General features: G+C 40.1%; 1 protein-coding gene across 1 annotated transcript in view; it reads left to right on the forward strand.

The window, feature by feature from the left end:
* The window catches only part of LOC124474065 (CUB and sushi domain-containing protein 3-like), a 319,489-nt gene that overhangs the window by 111,371 nt on the left and 180,764 nt on the right, over positions 1-27,354 (forward strand). The window contains exon 29 of the mRNA XM_047029923.1: positions 579-695. Coding sequence (XP_046885879.1) covers positions 579-695 — 117 coding nt within the window. The remainder of the gene's footprint in view (positions 1-578; positions 696-27,354) is intronic.

Raw genomic sequence — 27,354 nt, forward strand, 5'->3', positions numbered from 1 at the left:
TAGGGGCCTGGTAGCAAATTAGCCGCATTATTAGAGGCCTAAAGAGAGGAGCTGAGATTCTGCTGGTGTGGATGTGCGGCTGCTAATGGACTTACCACTCTATGCCAGAGTGAGTTCTGGCATAGAGAAAGCTGGAAGTTTAATACAGGAATCAAAATTAAGGAAAGCACTATACATATGGATTGTTATTGGAGAAGTTGTATGTAGACTGTCTTAAGAACTGTGATTTTGATGGCTTGTATTTCTATTGAGTGAAATTATGTTTTTCTTCCTAATTGGACTGTCCAGTGAGCTATTGTCCTCATCAAAACAGATCATAATTTCCTCTGTTCTCCCAGACTTTCTTCAGTTTCTTTTGCAAAAGGCTGACAAGTTACCTCATAAATATCTAATTTAGTTTAAGCCCACTAAAATAACATCAGTCAGCAGTTAAGTGGGTAATATTTTTTATTTTATTTTTTTACCTATGCTATTGATGCCAGGTACTGTAGAATGGATTTGCTGATGTGTTGTGCTGTTGTGTTTTCCCAGGTATTGTAACATGGATTCAGTTGTGATTTTTCTGTCTGCTTTTGCAGCACCATGTGGGGGTCGCTCTACAGGATCAGAGGGGACTGTGCTGTCTCCAAACTACCCACATAATTATACCCATGGTCAGACCTGTCGCTACGATATCTTTGTCCCCGGGGACTACGGTAAGCATTTCCATTTCCCTACTCAATGATTTTCACCCTATTGCAGAATCTGGATATACTGTATGTAGATGCCACTCAGCAACACTTATGCTATTTAAGTATATAGTGCATTAGTGGGATAACATTATGCATTTGGGTGTGGGTTTTTAGCAAGGGGGAGAAAGGAAGGCTGACCAAGATGGGCAAATAGACATTTTGCTTTATTCTGTAGACAAAAATGTATCTCTCCCACTGAGAATGCATTCAATAAATATGAATTCATACAACAAGGTTTCCTCCCTTGAAATGTCAGGTTAAATGCTTTTCTCTTTCTTTTATTTATCATGCAAACCCTATGGTACAACCTCAGGTTCATAGTGTACAGCACTTCTCACTGTCAAACAGCATGCACTGCTGGAGTTTAAATGAAGTCATACTGTATTAAAGCTTCATACTTCTTGGAATTACCTGCCTCTTTTCCAAGCCTTACATTCCAGTTGTAATACGACCTAAGATGGAACGACTGTGATGTTGAGAAGCGTGAAACAATACAAGGCCAGTGCATTTGACATGAAAAATACTCAGTAGGTAATGGAGAAAAAGGTCCAACAAAACCTTGCTTAGGAGTAAACAGAGCAAGCGAGTTCTCTCTTCATACAGCAATATAATATGCATAATTCAGTAGTGCATCTTAGGACTGAGAGGACATCTCCTTAATGGAAATATACCACAGAAGTCTTGAGCCATGTTTTCTCAGAGAGGGATTTTTCCCCTATAAAACCCCACTCTTTGGATAGATGAATTAATCCCGGTTTGACAGTCCTGCTTGGCAGCTCAGATGTACTCCTTTATCCACCTGTCTGGGAGTCCAGTCCTCCACAGGTTTTAACATAAATATTTCACTGAACGTTGGCACTGCTTAAGTGCAGGAAAAGTGCTTAATGGTATGTGGGGGGCCTGGAAGTAACACCCCTGGGACTTGAGAATGACACTCACAGAGATATGTAGTGTGAGACATGGATACACTATGTAGTGAAGCTACGATATGATATTTAAGACCTTAAACATAACTGAACATGCGTCCATGAATCAGAAACAGAAAGGGTTTTATTCGCCATGACAAGACAAGAGCCGGGTTTCCCAGATTCGTTAAGAAGCTCTTAACACTAAGAGCTTCTTAGGAGCATTCTAAGAGCGTTTTAAAGCGTTCTTAGAACGCTCTTAAGAAGCTCTGAGCGTTAAGAGCTTCTTGACAAATCTGGGAAACCCGGCCAAGGAATTTACTTTGGCAGGATGGTGCAGCAACATATAGGAATCCTAAAACTTAAATATATGGTCTAACTTTACTAAAGGTAGAAGTCTACCTAATACTAATAAAAAATATAAAATATAAAGTATCCAAATACTTTACAATATAAAAATACGAATAGTACAAGAGATACAAATAGTACAAAAGATACAAATAGTGTAAATAGTGCAATGTGGCAATGTGTCATTGTGCAGATTGTGAATTGAGTCAGCTCTCGGCCTTGTTGAAGAGACTAACAGTGGATGGGAAGAAACTGTTTTTGTGGCGTGTGGTATTGGATCTGATGGCCTTCTGCCAGAGGGGAGTGGCTGAAACAGAGTTTGTCAAGAGTGGGAGGAGTTGGCCAAAATCTTCCTGGCGAGCCTCAGGGTCCTTGAGGTGTGCAGGTCCTTGAGGGAAGGCACATTGCAGCTTCTCGGCAGTACAAATGGCAGTGGCAGCAGCATACCAGATGGTGATGGAGGAGGTGAGGGTGGACTCAATGATGGCTGTGTGGAAGTGCACCATCATTGACCTTGGAAGGTTGAATTTATTCAGCTGCCGCAGGAAGTACATCCTCTGTTAGGGAGCTAATGTTCAGTTTAGAGGTCCTGGGAGAGGATAGTACCCAGGAAGCGGAAGGACTCCACAGTGTTGACTGGGGAGTGGCACAGGGTAATGGGGGTGAGTGGGGCTGTGTTCTTTCTAAAGTCCACAACCATCTCCACTGTCTTAAGAGCAAGAGTTCCCATGTTGGTACATTACATCAGATTTTGGCACACACATGCCACTGCCAATGAATAGATGGCAGTATAGCCACACAGTTCTATTGGCGTCATTGATGAAAGCGTTTCATTTTAATCTTAGAGACCTGCACCCCTACCACCCTGCCTACTCTTAGCACTATGGTTTATGCTGGTGGAGACCTTAACCACGACACCACCAGGGGTTTGAATGTTACAATACTCATATGGCTCTTGTATGATTGTTTAATGTTGTGATTAAGTCTTGATTAATTATGTTTGTACATTGGTTTTTATTTTATTTTATTACTGGACTTAGTGTGATCCGCTCATCGCGGCTTCGGTTGCACGTTTGCCAAACCAGAATGAGAAGGTGAAGCTATGTCAATCCAGATGTACATAGTTGGGATAAGTGCACCTTCACGGATTTCTTAAATAGACCATGGTATCGATCACAGATTGACTGATGCAGAAATGGAGAAGACGCGTGCAGCATATTTTTATAATATAAAAAGCATATTATACATATAGATTAGATAGATATAAATATATAGATATATTATAAATATATCTAATTTCAGATCAGTTTATTCTTTGCTCCAGAAGGGCAATGTGTATGCAGCAAGAAGGCATCACATGAGAATATACAACTCAAACCACACAACAATTTATACAATAAAAGTCAATTATATAGCACTCATAATATATATTTGTAACAGGATCCAGACGCAGTAGGCTACAGCCTGACAGCCAGCCTGGCAACATAGTAAGTATGGGCTAAAGGAAATCTAAATCATGCACAATTCCTGCTGTGCTAATCAATGGATGATTTATAGAATTCACAAACTGTCAGATGTCTCTACTCAACATCTGAAAAAGCTAATTGAGCTGGCAGATGCACAGATTGCTGTCAGTAAAAGTCTCCAGGATCTAGACCTTGGTATTGAAATCAAGAAGAAAACACTGAGGAAACTGTATCTGGAGATAAAGAAACTAGAAAAATATGTGACTTCAATCCACACTTAAGCATATCTGTAAAACAATGTATTAACCTGTCACGTCTGAAAGCATGTCTCAATATCAATGCTTCGTCATCCAAAACTTAGTTCAGAAATGGGCATGGTGCAGTAAGAAACACAGGTGAATGGGACTTTATACACTGCTCAAAAAAATAAAGGGAACACTAACACATCCTAAATCTGAATGAATGAAATAATCTCATTAAATAGGCTACTTTTTTCTTTACATAGTTGAATGTGCTGACAACAAAATCACACAAAAATGATCAATTATCAATGGAATCAAAGAAAAAGTATTTTATTAGATTATTTTATTTATTCAGATCTAGGATGTGTTCATTTAGTCTTCCCTTTATTTTTTTGAGCAGTGTATCGCCTTCATTACTGACTTCATTGAAATCACAGTTGCAACTTCATCAACCATTTCTAAACAACTGCAATAGTAGGGTTTAAATAAAACTTGTGACAGCAATAGTGACAAGTAATGCATGTTAATAAAAAATAAATAAGAACACATTCAGAAGACAGCGGAATAACTGTTAAAAACGTTTATTTCGGATATGAGCGGCAGCTGATTTAACACGAGACTCCAGAATTAATTTTAGCCTGGCTGTTAGCCTGCTCGGGAGCAGGCTAGCTGCAAAGAATAAATCTCCATGGTTACTTGGCTGGGTTTAATTCAACCTGCTTTCGTGCAACCAACTCAAAGCTAAATTCATCCAGGATAACTTGAATATCCGGACTTAATCCCTTATCCTGGTTTCGTGCAATAGCCCTCTGGTGTATAGTGTTTCAAGTGTGCAGTCAAACATGGTTTCTTGGCGCAGCTTCCCAGTTTTCTCCGATCCCTTCGTTGTTCTACTGTGTGACGGAGGTCAGTCCTGTTCTACGACCTGAAGCCCTGTGCCACATTGCAGCTGTGTGGTCAATTTGCAGCTCATTCAACCAAGCTGGGGGAAATTCAGATATGAAAGAAGTACAATCGTTGTGGTAAAGGTCTTAAATTGTAATTGTATCATAGCTCATGTGATGTGCCTTTGCTAAGGAACAACCTATTTTCTCTCTCATATGTATTTATTGTTTATTATTATTTCCCACCCTTAAAACTCTGTAAATGTTTGCACAATATAGACAATGTCGGTGTCAAAATGTGCGTCTTGGTCCCAATTCAAGCCTTGCGAATGTTCCGTTTTGTGGCAAAAAGTTAAGATAATGGTGGATAGCCGCAATCACAAACATCATAAACCTGCGCGCGATTATCGATGGTAGAACATCGGTTTGGTGGCTCGTTAAGACAGCTGCAGAAACGCCACAGGCAAAGACCAGGGTGAAAACATGTAGCTAGCTATGTTTCCAGGCTGTGATATCAACACCCTGTATTTTTGTATGCCCTTCAACTGGTTAGCTCCTGCAATTCCCACACAGCGGTAGTCTAGTAGTTAGGTCAGCTATACAATTTACTTACAGGTCCAATTTACTTACAGGTCCAGAGTTCAGGTCTGAATCTAGGAGCAGAGGTGCTCTTCCGTATCAGATAATCCAGTTCTACAAAGCACATGATGTACCAGCTGTGTACCAGCTACAATACTAGCTACCAACCAGTTAGCGTATACTTAGTTAGCTTTGTTTTCCCTGTATTTGCGCTGTTGAGCTAGTATTGTGGTGGGACTGATATATTATTATTATAAGTCATTAACCAGATAGGGGGGTGAGAGAGGGTGAGAGAGGGGTATCAAATGATGATCATAACTTATAAGTCCTGGAGAGCAATTGATGCGATTCAATATCCGAACGATTGGAGTGGACAAGTGAGAGGCGGATAGCCGGAGACGCGGATAGCCGGTCACACTACCCCCTAGTCTTCAGACAGGGACGTTGTTACTGACACGTAATGATCACTTCCAGTAAACTTTAGCCAGTTTACAGAAATACATTTCAATCTTATTTATGTATTTGGGGGCATATTTTCAGTTTGCAGATGGTACTGTTTCAATCGCAATTCCAGCTAAAGGCCCCATCACACTATAACGTTCTGGTCAACGTTCTATGACGTTATAAAGGAAACGTTGGTAATCGTTCATGGTCGCTGGTATAGCGCCAGAAGAGCGTTGTCTGGACGCTGGTGACGCTGGTAATCGTCGGTGATCGACGGAGAACGCTGGTACCAAAAAAAACAAAAGTTCTCATGGAGACCAGCGATCTTCGACGTTTAATTTTAAACGCTGGATAACGCTGAAGAACGTTTGTGGAACGTTTTACTAAAATTGCATGCGTTTGGCTATTGTTAGTCACTCATTACCCTAGCGTTACTTGGTTGTTATTCATCGTCACGACCCAGGGACACGTCATCACACGCTGATAGTTTTCAGGGGTGTCTTACTTGTTTGCTGTTACACGCTCCTCATGCGTCAGTCCCACACTAGTCATGCATTATAGTCACATATTAGTCACACGCCAGATGTGTCCACCTCGCCCTAGAACATTCGAAATTGAACGATTCGAACGTTTCAGAGAACGTTGACCAGAACGTTATGATGTGACGGGGCCTTAAGATACTGCGAGTTACAACATTGTTAGAATCAGATTGTTTCAAAGGTGGTTCTTTATAAATGAAAAGCAATACGAGTAAATGCTTTAAAATATCACGAGAAGGGAAAAACTTGATGGGAATTTTAAGTCACTAATGCAGAATGCCTGTGATGCAGTCGGTGATCCCATGACATGCTGTTTTTGGATGCTTTTACATAGGCCTTAGTGGTCCCCTAATACTGTATCTGAAGTTTCTTTCCCAAAATTCAGCCTTGGTTGCAGAATTACAGCCACTAGGAGCAGTTCCACAATGAGCTTTCTTCAGGATGTGCCGTTTCTGTGTCTGTAGCTTTAAATGCTATGAGGAAGAAAGAGGCTAACTGCAATGCTTCGGTCGTTTGCAAGCCAATATCGTGCTTGCACAGTCGTAGCTCATTTTCTCATTGGTGGGCCAAATTCTCTGTGAGGGCAAAGCAGAGAAAGGGGAGGTAACCTTCCCTTTTATGAAACTCGCTGCAGACCAGAGGACCAATCAGAGTGAAGGGCTTGTGACGCAAAAAGAGCAAGCCAAGCTATGGCAAACAATTTATTTTTTATTTTTTTAATTATTTGATGTCGAAATGCTTATCCAAACAACATCAATCACGGCACTGCGCTCTGTTGGGTTATAAAGAGTGCCCGGTTCTTGAGTTGATTGTGGGAAACGAAACCCATTTTAATTTGTACACACACACACACACAGAGAGAGAGATTCCTGGCATTATTAGAGAGATTGTAAACTAAAGATGAAGTCACTAAGTGGCAGCAAGAACATTGTGGGTTTGATTCCCGTTTGTGGCCTATCTTTAGTACTGCTTGAAGTTTGCTTACAGGGTTTCCCCCTTGCATAGAACCCCAATAATAAAATGCAGAACAGATCGCTCTCCTGCCCATGTCCCTGGCCAGGCATGAGGTGTGTACTTGGCCTTGGCTGCCAGTTAATATGTTTAATCACTGTTCTTGGCTGCCCTCAGAGGAAGGACAACAGGGTGGGATAATGCAGAGAAAGAGTTTTATTGTGTGAACACTCAAGCGTGTGTGTATGTTGGTATCACCACTCACTGCATGCATGTGTCAACTAACATGACTAAAAGTATTCTTTTTCGAAAATGTGTACCAACATGACTTAAGACTGAACTCACCTTTTATACTATGGTAGTGTACGCAATATGTGTACACAATAACAAAAACGGTGGGTGACTAAGTCCAGGAAGGCTTCTTTGTACTTTTTCTGTACGCCAAACGAGGACTCCCTTTCTCCATTGCTTTGTGATGTGTTTGCTCTCAGATCATAATGAGCCAAGCTATTCAATTGTAGATGTTTTACATCCACAGCATTTTGTCCTGGGATGCAGCTGCAGACTTTATAGGCATGCGTCTATTTAACATCATGTGAAACAGTGAACACATGATGGTGAGTGTCCTGAGCACCAACAGGCTCCAGTGATAAATCAGGGCCAGTAACAGTAAAGTTAGAAAGGACTGTGTGGAATGATTATGAAATCCCTGGGGCACATTGTTGACTATGGGTGATGGTCATTGGAGAGTGAGATTGTGCCTGAGGCTATCTGGTGCATGGCTGGCTCTTCCCACGCACATTCCCAGTCAGTCTGATTGCTCCCTCTGCAGTCTCTGGGTAAATGTAAATCTAATAGAAGGCATGGTTTGCCTGTTCTACCAGTGGATAGTGCTGTAGTGGTTTCTGAAAGTAGGGTTTAGCTGAGCCCTAGACAGGTTACCAAAAGGACACTGCATGAATTTACTTTAGAATGTTTCATATGCATGCAAGTAGTAAACTAGCAGCTTTAGCTGTTTGCACACCATGAAGTTTCCTGTTAAACCCCTTGTGAGGCTAAGCGTGCTGTGTGGTGATTTTGATGTGGTTTTATTGCTGTTGCTCTATGTAACTGTTTAAGCAGCCTAATTGACCATTCCCCAGGGCCCCGCCCCCTTAGTTACTGTTGCTACGTCCGACAATTCCCGGAACTGTCAACCCAAAAGCCATAGCGAGTACGGGGATAAGCGCTGTCAGTATGAGTGATGATTTTTGGAGTAATACCTCCGCGATATCCTCCAGATCCAGGCTGAAGGGACTGCAATATGCAGTGGAAGGATATATTCAAAATATTAAAATTGGCAACGAAGGGGAAACAACAAAAATCAAAGCCAAAGCATACAGGTCTCAAGTCGCCTTCTGGCCAGGTACTTCACAGCAAACTTAGGGTTGTGATACAGTAGTAGGTCCCCCACTCACAAAATGCTACGAAGATTAAAATAAAATAAGTTCATAATGGCCTGTAGGGATGTTTTGTTCAACATTGATAGTATTTGAAGCTCCTGGCAACTTGCTGGTGTTTGCTGGCTAGCTCAGCTTGCTATTTTACAGACATCAACATTAACATATTGATTTCAACATTAACACATTTGTTGGAGTGACTAGTTATGCACTAGTGCCTGGTGGTAATAACACTAGTTGACATGAACCGTAACTGTTTGGGGATGTTCTCTAAACTAACATATCTTAGATGTCGTTCGCTAGCAGCTTAACTTAGCTATCTTTGAGCAGACATATTTGTGTTTGTTGATGTTCGCTAAATTAAGTTGGGAGTGGGGTCTCGGTCCGTGTTCTTTGCGGCCAATGGATTTTCGTTTTGAAATTAGAAAAACAAAAAAAAACTGCCCATTTTTTCCGATAATAGAAAACGAAAAAACGACCCGTTATCAGATTTTCTTTGATGTGCTTAACCATGGAAATTGGGAACTAAAATAGTGTGTGGAAATCTTTAGAGATGCTCCGATCAGGTTTTTTGGTGCCGATCACCGACCACTGAAATCAGTATCTGCCGATCCGATAATACCGATCACCGATCACGGTGTCAATTGAAGCATTCTATTTAATGTGTAGCATTATTTATGAAATTAATTATTCTTAACAACATTGGTATTGTATTTTAAATATTTAAATTACAAGATGAGAGAGTATCATGAATTGACAACCATCATTTCCATTGCAGGGAATGTGCAACATTCCAGTTTAGAAGCTCTCTCGCTTACTATAACATGTGTAAATAATAAAAAATATTAAAATAATAATGAAAATACAAATCTTTAAATAAAAATCACAACAATAGAATCACATGTGCAACATTCCACTCTCCAGAGGCTCTCAAGAGAACTTGGCGCTTATACAGTAGCTTTCCTGTGGAAAAATATTAATACAAACTTAACTGCAACATAAACAGGGTATAGCCAAATATCCAATATGTTTCAAGTCGATTTGTCTGCATTTAGGAGGAGATAACGACAGAATAAAGATTAAAGGTGCACTGGAAGTCAGCAATTAAACAAAAAAACGAAACATGTATATTAGGGTTGCAACTAACGATTATTTTTATAATCGATTAATCTGTCGATTCTTTTTTCGATTAATCGATGAATCAGATAAAAAAATAAAACAAAAAAGCATTGTTTTCCATCCCTTGAACTGACAGTGCAAATTCACAGTGCAAAAAATCTTCAGAATGTGCACAAACAGGCACACAATCTTGAAAAATTTATTAATATTAGCGTGGATTTAATGCTATTTTCCAAGATGAGCAATTTATTTGAGGTTTGTTTAAAACTATTGAAAATTAAAAGGTTGTGGAAGTAGGCCAGACTTTATTAGAATAATCAGGTGTATATGTAAGATTTTTTGACACAATTTTGAAAAAAGTTTAGATTTGTGAGGATTAAGCCATTTTAAAAGATAAGTGATTTTCTATCATTTTATTTGAAACTTCATTGAAAAAGTAAAGGCTGTGGAAGTATACCAAACATTGTTACGATACTCTGGTATCTGTTTGAGGTTTAATATTCATTTTTTTTTAAATAAAAGTCAAACATTTTCAAAATGGTATGGGTTGTTTTCACCCTGTCCCTAACCCGATGCTACAAAGTAGCGTCTTCCGAATGTGAGACTATTGTCGAAAATGAAACGAACTTCACCTCAGTCAATTAACACACTGTTTCGATGTATTTAGTGTGAAATGCTCCCACACCTTGGATGACTTGGGTCGTACTGATTTCTCTGCCTCCGCCGTGTGTTTCAGAACAACGTTACTCAACAACGTCTGGGCGATAAAAAAAAATATATATGCATTTACCCACCCTTAGGGAAGTCCACGTTCTCTTAGCGTCATGTGTCGTTGCCGCCGGTATCAAAGCATGCAAGACAACAATGGCTTCGCATGAAGGTGATGTCAAACGATTTGATTTGTGACTTTGCCTTCAAAAAAGTCGACGAAGGGGCTTAAACTAGTCCCACACTGATTATCTAGCCTATGTTTCTTTCAGTAGGCGGCCACAGCCTGATAATTTAATTTTTCAATCGAGTTGTTTATAAATATGTGTTCGCTGGGCTGTGTGTGTGCACGCTAGACTGCATGTTCCAATGTATTTGACATCGTGGCTGGCTAGGGGTGATTGTTACAATGTATTACAATTAGTGGCGATTTCTTTAAGACTGAAGAAGAAAAAATGTATGGTCAAATATTTACTATTGTGTTAACATTTTAAATGCGTTAGAACACGTTCTTATCGAAGACGAGTTCTTTCAGAATCAGCTACATATTAGCAGGTCGACTGACTGATTTCCTTCTCATACATCCCCGTAGCGTCACAGTGCATTTCCCTGTTGAAGCTCAGCTTCCATGGACTTCAATGCGGCTTCTTTGAACAGTTTTATTCAGTGCTTCGAAACTATACGGTCATTGGATGAATGCTGAGATGATCCCGCCTCGGACGCTCAGCGTCTCTGGGGGTGAATGGAGGAGTGGGCTGGCCTGGACGCTGGGCTTCCACGTGATGATTTGAGGGTCTGTCGAAAGACTGCATCTCCTTTTGATTGACAGTAATTTTGTACTACAAAAAGTCACCGAAGCTATTCAAGCTCAGTCCCATCGCGGATTTTGCAACTGTAGTTGAAAGGCAAACTGCAGCAACCTATTTGTTGGTATTTGCTTGCACAGTAAAAACAAGAGTGCTAATTCAACACCTACAGAGTTACATTTAACTCTGTTTCAGATCATATTTGGTCCCACTCGAAAATAGTGTTAAATTTACTCTTTGGTCAGTGTTAATTTTTCAGAGTTAATTCTACTCAAAATTGTGTTAGAATTTACACTGAAATGTGTACACATATATAACACTGTGGTTTAATCACACTCCTCTGAGTAATATATTGACACTTTTCAGAGTGGATATATCACAAGGAAAGTGTTAAAATTAACACTGAAATGTGTACAAAATATTGATTTGTATGATTTTCTTGTATATATACATAGTGTTATTTTAAAACTCAATGGCATGACAGTGTTATTGAATTACTGTAATGTAATGAAGGTAAGAAGCAAACAGATAACCATACCAGTATTTATTGTAACTGTATAGGCTATTTTGACATCAATGAACATCAGAAATCGCATGCTCACCAGAGAAAGCAATATGGAACCACAAATAGAGCTGTGTCGTTCGTTCCATATGACATTTGTATGTTAAAGGGCCTATGATAAAGCAAGTTTTCAACATAAATGTAAAGAAAACCATGTTTTGACCTGGTCACTTCATATGCATGAAAATGTTCCTGAAAAGCTACAGTAGCTAAAGGCAGAGTGAGCAATAACAATCTTTCATGCATTATCACAACAGATTCAATAAAAAAAGAGAGTTATTTCAGATTCTATTTTTCCACAGATAACCAGATGTGGGCGATAAACATACCCGTGATATTTAGCCCAATGCACTTTAAGAACCTGAGTGCTACTGGGCACCTGCATTGCCATAGCAATTTCACAACCTCCTTTTACCATGTTTAAAGACACCATTTTCCCTGGACCTATGTCTAAGCAATTAAAAGTTGTTGAAGACTGCCAATGGTGTGCCATATAATTCTGATGTTTTTTTGCCAATGTTTTAGTAACATTTTTAAATGATTTAATTTGTTTTTTGAAAAAATTATGCTTGCCTTCATACCGCATACACCAATTATGAAAACAGGTCAAATTTTTTGTATGCAGCGGGGATAATGGATAAGAAAATGGTGCTTTGGTAAAAGTTTCTTCTGAGGAAACAACAGTTTGAACAGTTTATGGTGTTCCACAATCAAATGTTTTAAGGAAACGCATAAACCTTGAGATAACATGGGAGAGAATATAATGTCTACTATTTGAAGTAACAAAAGAAGTAAGTCCCAGTGTTGGTTAGTAGAAGTTACCAAATCTCCAAAGATAAGAGCAACATTCTTCAGAAGGCACCATGACTGAACTGCATTCAGTCCCAGATCATTTGATCCTTCACATAAATTCACAGCCACTGGTTTATTGTTTCTCTCCATGAATCCATAATCAAAACTTTGTATTCTTAAATGCAATTCTCCTAATGTTAAATGCTTTTCCTTCAAATACAAAAATAACAACTTCAATTCGTACTGGGCCACCCCTTCTAACACATCATGCATCACATCAACTGAAAAGTTCTCCGTTGTGTGAAAATACTTTAAGGAGTTCAATAAACATGGTCTTTTCACACCAAAAATATAAAGAAGAGATGGATTCCTGGTCATTTCTTGACAGTGAGCAGTATAGTTTTCTTTGGTACACTATCTTGGAAAAATCTTCAGAGAATTCTGTCTGAAAGTCATCTTTTTCTGCTAACCATAACCTACAACAGTACCTTGCGTTAAAAGATTCCACCAGACCAAACAAACCATGTAAACCCAGATTATCGCCAGTAACCTGTACTACACTGCCACGTACACGACCACTGTATAAAGGAATCTCAATCCCATCACTCTCCAAAACTTTAATATCTCGAACAATAGGAGCAAGAATTTCACTAAAACTATACCGTTTCAGATCTTGAACATGAAACAAGGCACACAGGTGAATATTAGCCAAACAAGAATTCCATTTTGGAGAGAAGTTCCCTAAAGTAAAATATATACCACCCAATTTATGAATACCTCGCTTGGAGCCCAGAGGGTTTGCAACCTCAAAATCATCATAAAACATCTGGATCTGCACAATGTGCCTTTGATGAGAACAGTGGGTGGTTCTTAAAAGAGACATGAAATGCTGTTTTTGGATGCTTTTATATAGGCCTTAGTGGTCCCCTAATACTGTATCTGAAGTCTCTTTCCCGAAATTCAGCCACGGTGCACAATTATAGCCACTACGAGTAGTCCCACAATGAGCTTTCCTCAGAACGCGCTGTTTTGGTGTCTGTAGCTTTAAATGCTAATGAGGAGGAGAGGGGCGGCAAAACATGCGCTAATGTTTACAATGGATGTATCGCAATGGCTCGTAGCTCCCGTTGCTGTAAGATGCCTCGAATTTAGCCATTCTCATCTGATCACCCTGGTTTGCAGAGGTGCACACTCATAGTCATTTCAATGAAGAGAAAGGCGGATATCGCGCACCATAACACCAACAGCAGAACGGTTAACCAAATAACAAAGAAGTGTACAACACTCGCGTTACAGCTTTTGTATTCACACACACACTTGATGCCACCTATCTTTACATTATCAACAGTAACTCAGCTGTTAGCTGCAGAACATTCTAAGGGTAGCAAGCTAGGTAACCATATACAGTAATGCAACAAAATGATATAGCGTTATTTAACTTACTTGTCCAACGTTTGTAGCTTGACCAAGGAGAGTTAGTAATGATCCAGAATTTTATTTCAGCAAGGCCAGTTTTGTATTGGCTCAAGTTGAGGAAACAGTAGAGGTTGAAATGTTTGGCGCAGACATACAAAACTTTGTGAAGTTGTGTCGGCGCAATTCCAGCGAAAATCTAATTAAGATACTGGTTGTGCAGAAGCTTGGATGAAGGAACTAAAAAAATACTTTTGTTTTGATTTGTACATCCAAGCACTGAGCAACTGTTATGCTTCGTTTGTTTGCTCGCCATGATGTCTCTCCAGGAAAAACCAATATCGCACTCGCCTTTGCACGGTGGTAGCTCAGTTTCTCATGGGCGGGCCAGATGATCTGGACGGCAAAGCAGAGAGAGGGGAGGTAACCTTCCCCCTATCTACGTCACTAGGGGGAGATTTTCAAACAGCAATTGAGCCTTCATTTTGTCAAAGGCGGAGAAGAACACGAAGGGCTTGGTTTACACTTATTGAAAGTTCTAGCCACTGGGGGACCAAAGGCAGGCTAGGGGAACTCATATTAATGTTAAATAACCTCATAAAATGAAGTTTTCATGTCATGTCTCCTTTAATAAATGAACCATCACAAATATCTCAGAGTCTTGAGTTGCCAGTTCCTGAGCTTTGCAACATTTCTGCAACATGTTGACTTTTAAAAATTGACAGCATTGTAGATAAAATTGGAACATACATTAATTTATCCTGAACTACTTTCTGATCATATGCTTTCTGATCATATGTTCCAGTCTGTTTGTTTCATCTTGTGTCGAATCTGGAGCCAATAACACTTCGACAGGTTCTACCGTATCCCACTTGTCTGACAAATATTTTGATTGCTTGTATTCTGAATTTAGAACTGTAAAAGGATTCTCTAATTCCTCAAAACATGCCTCAAACTTTTTGCATGCTGATGGATATCTTGGACAATCTCTTCCATAGAAATCACAACAGAATTGACAACACTTTGACTTACACCTGCTACCTTTAGATCAGCAATTACAGATGCACAACTATTTACAATGCCTGGCGAAAATACCTCTGACACAGACTCTACATTTTCAGTCGACACTTCAATATTAGTGGCATTACAAGTGTCAATGGTACTTTGGTGTTGTGAAGAATCTTCTGCAGAATCAAATGAATTGCATACATGACACTTGTTAAGATGCTTTCTTAAACCAGAAAAGCTACCAAAAGAACGTCCCACTTGACCACATTTCAGATTTAGTGTCCTCCCTGTACATAGTCCATGGATTACCTTAAGGTGCTGGATGAGACTGTTTGGACCTCTATGGCATATTTTGCAAAGAAAACACCTCATGGTTTTATCTTAGTAGTCTTGCTCTTAACTCAGCAACTCTGGGGGTCTCCTTTGTGTTCCCCATGTCAATGTTGTAGATGGTTGTTTGCAAAAAACTGAAAAAGTTGTTCAGGCAAGGACTGTATGACGTACCAAAGACGAAATGGGCCTTAAAGAGTTTGTCAAAGGCTCCCACTGAACCTGTCGCTTTGCATGGTAGCGCATGCTTGTCGACCACAATGAAGGAGTGGATGCAGCTCCTTGTAGATCCAAGGGCAAGAAGGTAGGGCTGACTGCTTTGGCTGATGCCATCTAGATGCTGCTGCACACTGGTTCCAACCTAGAGGAGATATTAAATTGAAGTATTTAGTAACTATACATCAGATCTCATAGTGATTATGAGGTTGAGATGATTTTCACACAATATTTCAATATACCTTTTGAAATCTGATGAGCTTATCTGCTGCTTGAGATGCAGACATCTTTCCTGGCCTCTTTCGCCCTTGTGCAGCTGGTGGTAGCAAAAGTAGCAGCAGCAGGATGGCAGATATGTCACAGTCCCAGCCTATTGATCAGTAAACCAGTTTTAAGTTCACATAATACCACAATTATATTCAATTGAGGATTCGCACCATTACAAAATGCTTTTAGTGCATAGATTAACACAGTAATGTCAAGATCAAACAGTAATCATACCATTCTCAGTCTCCACAGCTGACTCAGCATTGCACATCAAATCCAACAGTTCTGTGGTGGGTACGAGTCCCTGGCTTTCCTTCATCACCTTTTCTTTGAAAGTGGTTGGCCACTTCTCCAGGAATTTGTTGGCTGTGGCCTCACCATACACATGTCTGAAGTCTTGTTCTATCTGCAATGCAACAAACATAGACTTGAAAAAGAAAAAAAACACCACCATTCTCTTGAGTGATATCTAAGGCATTATTTGGTATTTTGGTGATATAGTGAATAAAAAAGTCATACCAGTCCTGCTGTGTCCAAAAACCGTGGGAAGACCAAAAATACATCTGCTGATACGTCTGCATTATTGACCATTGCTTGCTGATACACAAAATTAGTTTTCATCTTCTCACGGATTGTGTCTTCATCAGCAGAGTATCTCAAAACAGCAATGGCTGCTTCCACCTCTTCGTCAGTTGGTACTTGGTCACTGGTGATAGGTTGTCTACCATGGCCTGGCCCACCAGCTAAAGACAAATGACAAATTGATAGCCTTTCACAACACAATTCACAGCACAAACTCAGTTAAATGTAACTGAACTTACTTTTGGGGGATTTGCTTTCTGAGGCCCCTTTTTCTTCAGTGATTTTTCTTTGTATGGTCTTCAAACGCCATGCCAGGTATCCAAACCCACTCTCTGGATCGTAGTAATGTTCCTATGTAATTAGATATGAACATAAATTAACACAAACATTTTAAATTATGAATACGGGCATAATGTTGCAATTACACCTTTACTTACATATCCATGTTGTGAATATGGGTCTTCCAGATAAGGAAAGAATGCAACAATCCCCTGTGCATACATCACCCTGACACTTTTTTGGGGGGATGTCCTAGGGAAGGTATTTGAAATTCAATGAAACCATCAAAGTCAACTGGCATCACACAACATATAAGAAAAATAATAACTACAAAGTAATTATGCAAATCATATGTCTAATGCTTACCCATGTGTTTCTGTCATCTCAGCAGCAAGTATGTTAATCATTTGTCTTCTGGTGGCATCTGTGAGACTTTTGGTCTTATCATACTCGTGGATAATACGTTCACCACCGGGTTTGGATGTTAGGATTTTTTCAATCAACTTTAAGTTAAAATAAAATAAAAACATTTATTTTAAATGTGAAAATATATATTTTTATATAATTCACTCAAGAACACCAAATGAAAAAACATTCAGACTTAAAAGTAATTTCTACTACCTACCCCTTTTGCCTCACAGTTGACTCTGCATGGTCTTTTAGTTTGGCTTCCTTCAACAGTGGCTGCTTCTTCATTAGGGTCACACGCAGAGAGGTTTAGAATTACCGTGTCATCAGATCTTACAGAGGTTGATGATGGAGAGGCACCTGTGCATTATGATATTGTACAAAATTAAAAGATTATATCACACAGCACTATTATATTCATGATACATTTAAAAAAAATGCTAAAATGAATTATCCACAAGTTCAATGCATGTGTATAAAATCAGGATTTGTTTTTGTGTTATACTAATATATTATACTAACCCAACTTTTAAGCTTAATAGTTAAAAGTTAATGATTACCAAGTTATTTTATGCCTAGAGTGACCCGTAAGGTTCCAGGTGACTCCTTTGCGATTTCTTGAAAAACCTCTGAGTCGACTTCTGTGTCAGACTGGTCATACACCTTGATTTCAGCCTGACATTCTTCGGGTATGCTGAATTTTGTGAACACTGGTAACAAAAATTATGTTTTCTGGTCATTGAATGAAGCATGTATACTGTATATCAATTAGGATTGCACCATTAAACACATTTTGATAGCAGAGTATATCCTTCCCAAGACAATAAAAGGTCAAAAAAAAAATCAGGTAAAAAATAGGGATGCACGATAATATCTGCACGTCATCGGTGTAGTCGGTGAATCGAAAGGCCAGAGACGCTTGGTGTTCGTCCCTGGCTTGGGAACCAAAATTCACCTTAGGTTAGATTCTCGGGGAGATAATTGACTCGTTAATATCTGACTCCAATTTTAAGACACGTGCACAAGTGCGTTACCTGTAACCTCGAGCGCTAAACCGTTAATGACATGAAACTCTGACGTAGGTAAAAATCGTCTGCTTGATCAGAGCACCGACCCTAAAGTATGCGTGTTCACTAAACAGTCGTTTATCTCTACTATAATATAGATTTAACCATAGTCGACCTAGTAGGATATGTAATCGATCACTCAGAGGCCCCGGTAAATTCCTTCGGAGCGTGGAGATCCACTGTAAGTGACTCAGAGGCCTTAAGTTAAAACCTACTCAAAAGTCTATGTTTATAATCAGTTAGCCGCATCAACCAGACTAGATCTAAGTTTTCACCGCCGTAGCCTGATAGATACGTTTCAAAGAGAACAAGGAACGTCAAAATGCACAATAATAGTTTATTATCTAAATAGTAAGATAATCAATACAATGATAATGAAATATCATCAAATACAAAACATACCTTCAGAGCATTGGTTAACAAAGGTATGTCACAATGAAGACTAGGCGCCTAACGCACCGGAGCTGTATCGTAAACCAAACTCGAAGTGATTGGTAACACTTCTTCCTATATATACCCAAACCTGACTAAAGTGGGGACACCGGTCACATGACTGAAAAGTAGTCTAAACGCATACAAATTCAAATTGGATCATTAATCAAGGCTACAGTAGACCAAGTGGTTCCCTTGCAAGACAGGGGAATATGTTAAACACATGTTGGTCTGCTGTAGGCACAAACTCTGTAAACCCTGTACATGTACATGTTACAGTATTAAAATTATTACAAGCATGTAATACATGAAATAAGAAACAAAAGCATATAAAACATGACATTAAAAGCTGTTTAGAACCTTATTTTCAAGAACACAACTTTTAATGATAATTTCAGAGTCTTCCTCTGTCCATCTTCCTCTTCAACTGTTGAGACCACCTCTCCAGAGGTGTGTCATTAAGGTGTGATTGTCATTTTAGCATTCATGTAAATCAACGACTGTCCCAGACAAGTGTCTGGGTGACCAGTGACAAAGGGGCTGCCAAAACAGCCCTACAGTTTCCCCGTTTTGTTCCCATGGAACACAGGAAGGTTCAGGGGAACACGAATTAAAGTGGTGATCATGGCTGTTCGGAGAGAATTGATGAGATGCTTGAAATAGCAACACTGGAACAGGGTGACAGCTAAAATGAGGAGGCTGGCGATGACACACCCACGGAATACCCAGTCCCACCAGGTGTAGGCTTGCTGAGCATGGAGGGTTGACGCACTTGACAGGATCCTTGCCGTTTTCTTAGCCAGGTTAACCTCCACCTCCAGGCAGAAGGTGTGGTTAGTGAATAGCATCAGAATAACCATAAACATCGATCAATTTTTTTTAAATTTGTCATTAAAGGACACAAGCAGTAATGTGTTACATGTACAAATAACATAACTTGAAGTCTCATGACAGCAAGAACGAGTGGTAAAAAAAAAAAAAAAAACAACAACAAAAACGACATTACCCTTAACAGTCATATAGCCGGTAATATGGTCCCACTTAATAATTTGGTCTTTAACAATGACGTCCAGGGAGCGTATGGTAGTGGAATTTGGAAAAACTTGGTTGGGGTGTATAAATGGAAAAGTCACATTAAAACCAATACAACCTTCACATTCATTATTGTCATACATTGTTACAGTGGACAATAACTCAGCGTAATGAATATTTTTCATGTTGGTGGAGTTGAAACACCTGTTTAGGTCTAACAATTATAATTTTCATGTCACCTTCAGTGAAGAGTGTCTCGGACCCTGGGTCAAATACATACTTCCCATCTTGCAGTACAAGACCTTCAACCACTGTAACGAGAACATTTTGCTGTAAATGTGGTGTCAACTCCCTGTCTGATGTCCAGAGTTCTTTCTGATACTCTTTCAGATCCACAGGAGCGGTCTTGATTGCACTGACATGTGTGGGCAAAGGTATGTTTCGATGCCAGAGCTGGCTTTTCAAAGCTGTTAGTTTACCAAGTTGATCAACGATGTGGTCGTTTTTGCCTTTGGCCCATAGGTTTTCGTGCCTAAGCATTAGCATTTGAACAGGGTCTGGAATGGAAATTGACACAACACTGGGTTTGTTTAAGGAGGAGCCTCTCCTTGTGTTTTTTCCTGTCATGACTTCAATTTGCCTCTCTGGGCAATCTATAACAAAACCATGTTTCTGCATGATGTCCATACCCAAAACGGTTCCCTCGCTATTGTTAGGTAAATACCAAAATGGTTCGTTGATCACAACTGAACCCAAGTCCAAACGTGCGGTTTTTGTGCGAGTTGCAGTCATTTTTGTATCGCCTATACCAACTATTTCCATTGTCTCGCGGGTTAGGGGTATAGGAATGTCTGTGCAGGAGCAAGCGGCACCAGTATCTACGAGCATTTCACATAACCGGCCTCCGAGGTTGGCTCTAACTTTGATACGGTTCCCACTGTTAATCACGCTCCCTATTGAAATGGAGGCCACGCACCCCTATTGCGGACTTATATGCATTTTGTCATTGCTGATCTCATGCATCCTTTTGGTTAGTTGCGATATGGTTTTCCTAATATAGAGCATTTCATCCGACTCAACTCTATTCTCTTTTGGCGCAGACGGCTTACTAGGCGTGTAATTTGGTTCTCGTCTATAGTTAGGTTTGTTTAGCAGTTTAAGACAATCTTCAGTTTTATGGCCTGGTTTTTTACAATAATTGCATGAAGGAAAGTTAACTTCAGACCGAGTAGGCTTGTAATTCCTCACTGTTTGTTGCCCTTCAGTTACCCAGTTAGTGGCTGCAACCTGACCCTGCATGTTAATCTGGCAGCGTTCCATGTCTGTTACCCATCTAACAATGGCTTCAAAAGTATTTTGAGGTGGGCCTGATCCAACTGCGATTACCTTTTGGACGTGAGTGCCTGCATTTTCTTTTAGAAGCTGAAGTAACACTGCATTGTCGTGGTCTGGGTTATTGATTCCTGAGTATTCATTAAACACGGTCCATAAACGCCTAGCAAATGTTTCAAACGGTTCTTCTCTTTCCTGTTTTAGGTTAAGTATCACTCCCCACGCGGTGTGTGTTGGCCCTCTAACTTCAATGAGAGCCTGTTTTAACCGTTCTAAAACGTCGCTGTCCTCCTCCAATGCTCTTTTATTCATGATTGTACCATCAGCTAATTCGGGCGAAAGTTTGCATTTTAGCTCTCTCGGGATTGTGACCATAACAATTTGCCATACATTGCGCAATTCAAGGTTGAACGTGTTAGTCTGTGCTTGTAGAGCGTGCCAATACGGTTCAAACGGTTCCTTACGAGGTAGATCGCCTATAACGTTTTTGTGTGCATTACATTCATCACAAGTTAGTGTACGACTGACTGTCGTTCGTGTATCATTTGGCCCAACTATGGTTTTGATCACAGATACCTGAGCCGAATTATCACACGTTGTCTGTTTCTCGACTGGTCTAGTACGCATTGGGCTACGATCCTGAACGTTAGATGCTTGGCTAGTTGTCTGTTTCTTGACTGATTTAGTAGGCCTGCGCATTGGGCTACGATCGCGAACATTAGAGACAAGACTAAGCTGATCGCTTACATCACTGACTTTCCGTTCCCCGACATGTCTGCCCCTGGCCCTTCTGACTGCGGTGATATCTGCTAAAGCTATATCATCGTCGGAACTGTCCTGTTCACGGCGCATAGAATCCAAAGTAGATTGTTTCAGCGAGGCTACCGGAAAACCTACATTGTTGCAACATTCTTCTAGCTTAGTTTTATAGCCCTTGTCGTTTTGGAGCTGATTCTGCAGCTTGGTTATTTCTTTGTGGAATGCAATACTTTGCCTATCCCACGTTTGTTTGTCATAATCAAATCCTTCAACTTTTAGTCGTAGTTTTTGCATTTCGACAGAGCGTGCTGTTTCTAGCTGTAGAATATTTGTCAAAGTAGTTTGAACCCTATCGACGGTTTGGCACATATTACGATGCATTAAGTATCCCAGCGCAGATTTTATCTTTAGTTTTTCGAACGTGGGTTTTTTGTCAAGTTTACAGCCCGTTTCCGCAAACCACTTCATGAGTGTATCATTATCCGCAGAATAAATGTGATGACCTTTTTCGGTTAAACGGACTAGCGTTTTGTGCACGCTGAGTGACCATAAATTTAGGAAGGTCTCTTGTCCCTGTCCTACACTCATACTGTCATGTCCCTGAAAATCCATGTTCTTTGTCCTTGAGATGGAATAAAATGGAAACAACAATACTAAACAGAAATGTATATACGTATCCTGAGTATCCCTCAATCCTTTGCTGATAGGAATTGTAGAAATATGCTTACCCCAGGAGAGACAACATAGAAAATACAATAATCCAATGAATTCCCAGTTCCGTTGATTCCGGAGCCAGCTCACAGGATCACGTCGCAAGGGTACACCAAATTGTAGTCGGTGAATAGAAAGGCCAGAGACGCTCGGTGTTCGTCCCTGGCTTGGGAACCACAATTCACCTTAGGTTAGATTCTCAGGGAGATAATTGACTCGTTAATATCTGACTCCAATTTTAAGACACGTGCACAAGTGCGTTACCTGTAACCTCGAGCGCTAAACCGTTAATGACATGAAACTCTGACGTAGGTAAAAATCGTCTGCTTGATCAGAGCACCGACCCTAAAGTATGCGTGTTCACTAAACAGTCGTTTATCTCTACTATAATATAGATTTAACCATAGTCGACCTAGTAGGATATGTAATCGATCACCCAGAGGCCCCGGTAAATTCCTTCGGAGCGTGGAGATCCACTGTAAGTGACTCAGAGGCCTTAAGTTAAAACCTACTCAAAAGTCTATGTTTATAATCAGTTAGCCGCATCAACCAGACTAGATCTAAGTTTTCACCGCCGTAGCCTGATAGATACGTTTCAAAGAGAACAAGGAACGTCAAAATGCACAATAATAGTTTATTATCTAAATAGCAAGATAATCAATACAATGATAATGAAATATCATCAAATACAAAACATACCTTCAGAGCAATGGTTAACAAAGGTATGTCACAATGAAGACTAGGCGCCTAACGCACCGGAGCTGTATCGTAAACCAAACTCAAAGTGATTGGTAACACTTCTTCCTATATATACCCAAACCTGACTAAAGTGGGGACACCGGTCACATGACTGAAAAGTAGTCTAAACGCATACAAATTCAAATTGGATCATTAATCAAGGCTACAGTAGACCAAGTGGTTCCCTTGCAAAACAGGGGAATATGTTAAACACATGTTGGTCTGCTGTAGGCACAAACTCTGTAAACCCTGTACATGTACATGTTACAGTATTAAAATTATTACAAGCATGTAATACATAAAATAAGAAACAAAAGCATATCAAACATGACATTAAAAGCTGTTTAGAACCTTATTTTCAAGAACACAACTTTTAATGATAATTTCAGTCTTCCTCTGTCCATCTTCCTCTTCAACTGTTGAGACCACCTCTCCAGAGGTGTGTCATTAAGGTGTGATTGTCATTTTAGCATTCATGTAAATCAACGACTGTCCCAGACAAGTGTCTGGGTGACCAGTGACAAAGGGGCTGCCAAAACAGCCCTACATCGGTATGGCAGATAAAAGCTTCAAAACTTAATTATCGGCATCTGCAGATATGAAACGTTCTGCCGGTGTACCTGGCCGATAAGGTGACGTGCAAATTATGCGCACGCAAAGCAAATGTTTAATTAAGCAATAAGCCTGTCGCGTTGTGCCTCACAACTCCCCTTACCTGTTCTAAAATCAGCGCAAAACACGTACTTGCGGGCCTTATTGCTTTTCTAAAACTGTTACTACAAATATTTGATATGGTTTCATAAATAAAGACAATCAAATTTAAGAAACAAAATAGTTCAATAATAAACCGTCATTCTTCCGCCACTACAAAGTATAGTGTATAGTTCCTACATAAATCTTTGCCACGCAACAGATTGAAAACAGTGGACTGCCCATATGGTCTTTATAGTGCCGGTGTTGTATCACCCGATGCATGACTCTCTGGATTGGCACCCCCTCGCGGGAGCGCGCACCATTCAAAGAGTGAAGGATTTCGTCTTGATATCGCATCCGAAAGAAGAAGGGGAGACAGAAGTCTCACATTATACCGTCTTTGTTGTTGAATTCAAGAGAAGGATGTCTGTTATCTGTGTAAATATCAGATGCTATTTTCAACACAAAATCCTTAAAATTCGTCATTCAAACGCTATAGTAACGAACGCGAACCAACATTCTTGCTCCACGACATCGCATTCTGAAGACATATACCCCAGTGTGATCATGATTACTGCTACACAAAATGTATTTTGTGTAGCAGGTTCAAAGTATTTCACATGGCATGGCTCTTTATACTAATGTATAGGTTCAAAGGCATGCGATTTTAATGCAGTTAGCCTGTACGTATAGGGTGGCTTCTTCAGACAGGTCGAAAACAACAGCCTTCTGATCCAGAATAGGTTATCAGCTGTCCTGAAAAGGGACCAAAGGATCACATGCCGAGACTACAAAAGACAAGTACTAAAAACAATGTATCAACCATGTATCAACATCATAAGAACCATCAAATCCTTTTTTAAGATAGGTAATATTATTCTTATTGTTTAAGTCAATGAAATAAATGAAAAAATAAAACATCATACACATGTATTGGTATTCAATTTATGCTATTAAATGTACACCACGATGGCGTAGAAAAGATAGAAACATATGCGGGGGGAGAGCATTTCATGGCAGGTTTTCCACTAGATGTAAGTGCAATGCACCCCCTGCTAACCCTGACTAGGAAAGTGTCACATGCCTGAAACTTGCTGTGCTTACTCATACTAGTGCCCTCAGTGTACAGTAAGAATCATTTGATGCTGGGATATATAGAACTGCCTTGACATGAAAAAGTACTTTGTGAAGATGTACCTCAATAAACATTAACAAAGAAAATAACACAAAACGGAGTCACGTATTTATCATACACTAGATTGTATTGTTCAAGTTCAAGTTTTTTTATTTGTCAGGTACACAGAACAACACAAGGTCAGACTGGGCACTGAAATTCTTAAGACAAGACAACGCAAGCACCTGTCATAACATATAAGTACACAGAACATAATTTATATCTATGCTGAGCTTAAAAAAGTGAAACTTCCTAAATATACAGATAGCAATAACTAATTGACTATACTAACCCTAATACTAAAACTTTCTAAATTACAGATTCCAATAAATAATACGCTATACTAACCCTAAATGCACATAAAACCTATTTCAACCCTATAACCTATACTAACCTAAGTGGAGTACAGTACAATAGTGCAAAATTGCAGATCAGTGACTGTCAGTGACCATACAGGAGCCTGGTGGCGAGGTACAGTGAGGTACAGTAGTGCAATGTTACTGGTAGTGCAACCAGTAGCTGAAAGTGACAGTGTATAAGTGACTAGTGTGCAGTAAATCAATGTCTATATCAGTGTCAATTCAGAAGTCTGATGGCCCTTGGGTAGAAACTGTTGTCCAGTCTGTGTGTGCGCGACCGGATGCTGCGGTAAAGCCTGCCAGAAGGCAACGGGGTAAAGAGACTGAAGGATGGGTGGGAACAGTCTCTTAGAATCTTGCCGGCTTTTCTTAGGCAACGTGTGTGGTAGGTGTCCTGTAGGGCTGGGAGCTTCCTGCCAATGATGAACTCAACAGAACGGACCACACTACTTAGGGCCTTGCGGCCCCTGTCTGTGCAGCTCCCATACCACACTGTAATGCAACCAGTCAGAATGTTCTCTATAGTGCATGTGTAAAAGTTAGTGAGGATGACTGAGTCCATACCAAACTTCTTCAGTCTCCTCAGGAAGAAGAGGCGCTTACGGGCCGATTTGACCACCTTGTCCGTGTGAACAGACCAGGTGAGGTCGTTGATGATGTTCACCCCGAGGAGCTTGAAGCAGCTGACCTTCTCCACTTCAGATCCATTGATGAGTAGGGGTGCATGCTCCTCCTCCTGCCGCCTCCTACAGTCCACAATCATCTCCACAAGAAGGAATGAAACAAGCCTGTCGTGAGATGCACCCCCCCTGTATTGTCTGTTCTGTATATCCCAGCATCAAATGATTCTTACTGTACACTGAGGGCACTAGTATGAGTAAGCACAGTAAGTTTCAGGCATGTGACACTTTCCTAGTCAGGGTTAGCGGGGGGTGCATTTTGTGACAAGAAGGAATGAAACAAGCCTGTCGTGAGATGCACCCCCCCTGTATTGTCTGTTCTGTATATCCCAGCATCAAATGATTCTTACTGTACACTGACGGCACTAGTATGAGTAAGCACAGTAAGTTTCAGGCATGTGACACTTTCCTAGTCAGGGTTAGCGGGGGGTGCATTTTGTGACAAGAAGGAATACAACAAGCCTGTCGTGAGATGCACCCCCCCTCTATTGTCTGTTCTGTATATCCCAGCATCAAATGATTCTTAATGTACACTGAGGGCACTAGTATGAGTAAGCACAGTAAGTTTCAGGCATGTGACACTTTCCTGGTCAGGGTTAGCGGGGGGTGCATTTTGTGACAAGAAGGAATACAACAAGCCTGTCGTGAGATGCACCCCCCCTCTATTGTCTGTTCTGTATATCCCAGCATCAAATGATTCTTAATGTACACTGAGGGCATTAGTATGAGTAAGCACAGCAAGTTTCAGGCATGTGACACTTTCCTAGTCAGGGTTAGCAGGGGGTGCATTGCACTTACATCTAGTGGAAAACCTGCCATGAAATGTTCTCCCCCCGCATATGTTTCTATCTTTTCTACGCCATCGTGGTGTACATTTAATAGCATAAATTGAATACCAATACATGTGTATGATGTTTTATTTTTTCATTTATTTCATTGACTTAAACAATAAGAATAATATTACCTATCTTAAAAAAGGATTTGATGGTTCTTATGATGTTGATACATGGTTGATACATTGTTTTTAGTACTTGTCTTTTGTAGTCTCGGCATGTGATCCTTTGGTCCCTTTTCAGGACAGCTGATAACCTATTCTGGATCAGAAGGCTGTTGTTTTCGACCTGTCTGAAGAAGCCACCCTATACGTACAGGCTAACTGCATTAAAATCGCATGCCTTTGAACCTATACATTAGTATAAAGAGCCATGCCATGTGAAATACTTTGAACCTGCTACACAAAATACATTTTGTGTAGCAGTAATCATGATCACACTGGGGTATATGTCTTCAGAATGCGATGTCGTGGAGCAAGAATGTTGGTTCGCGTTCGTTACTATAGCGTTTGAATGACGAATTTTA

Source organism: Hypomesus transpacificus, chromosome 2, assembly GCF_021917145.1.
Source record: "Hypomesus transpacificus isolate Combined female chromosome 2, fHypTra1, whole genome shotgun sequence".
NCBI classification, from domain to species: Eukaryota; Metazoa; Chordata; class Actinopteri; order Osmeriformes; family Osmeridae; genus Hypomesus; species Hypomesus transpacificus.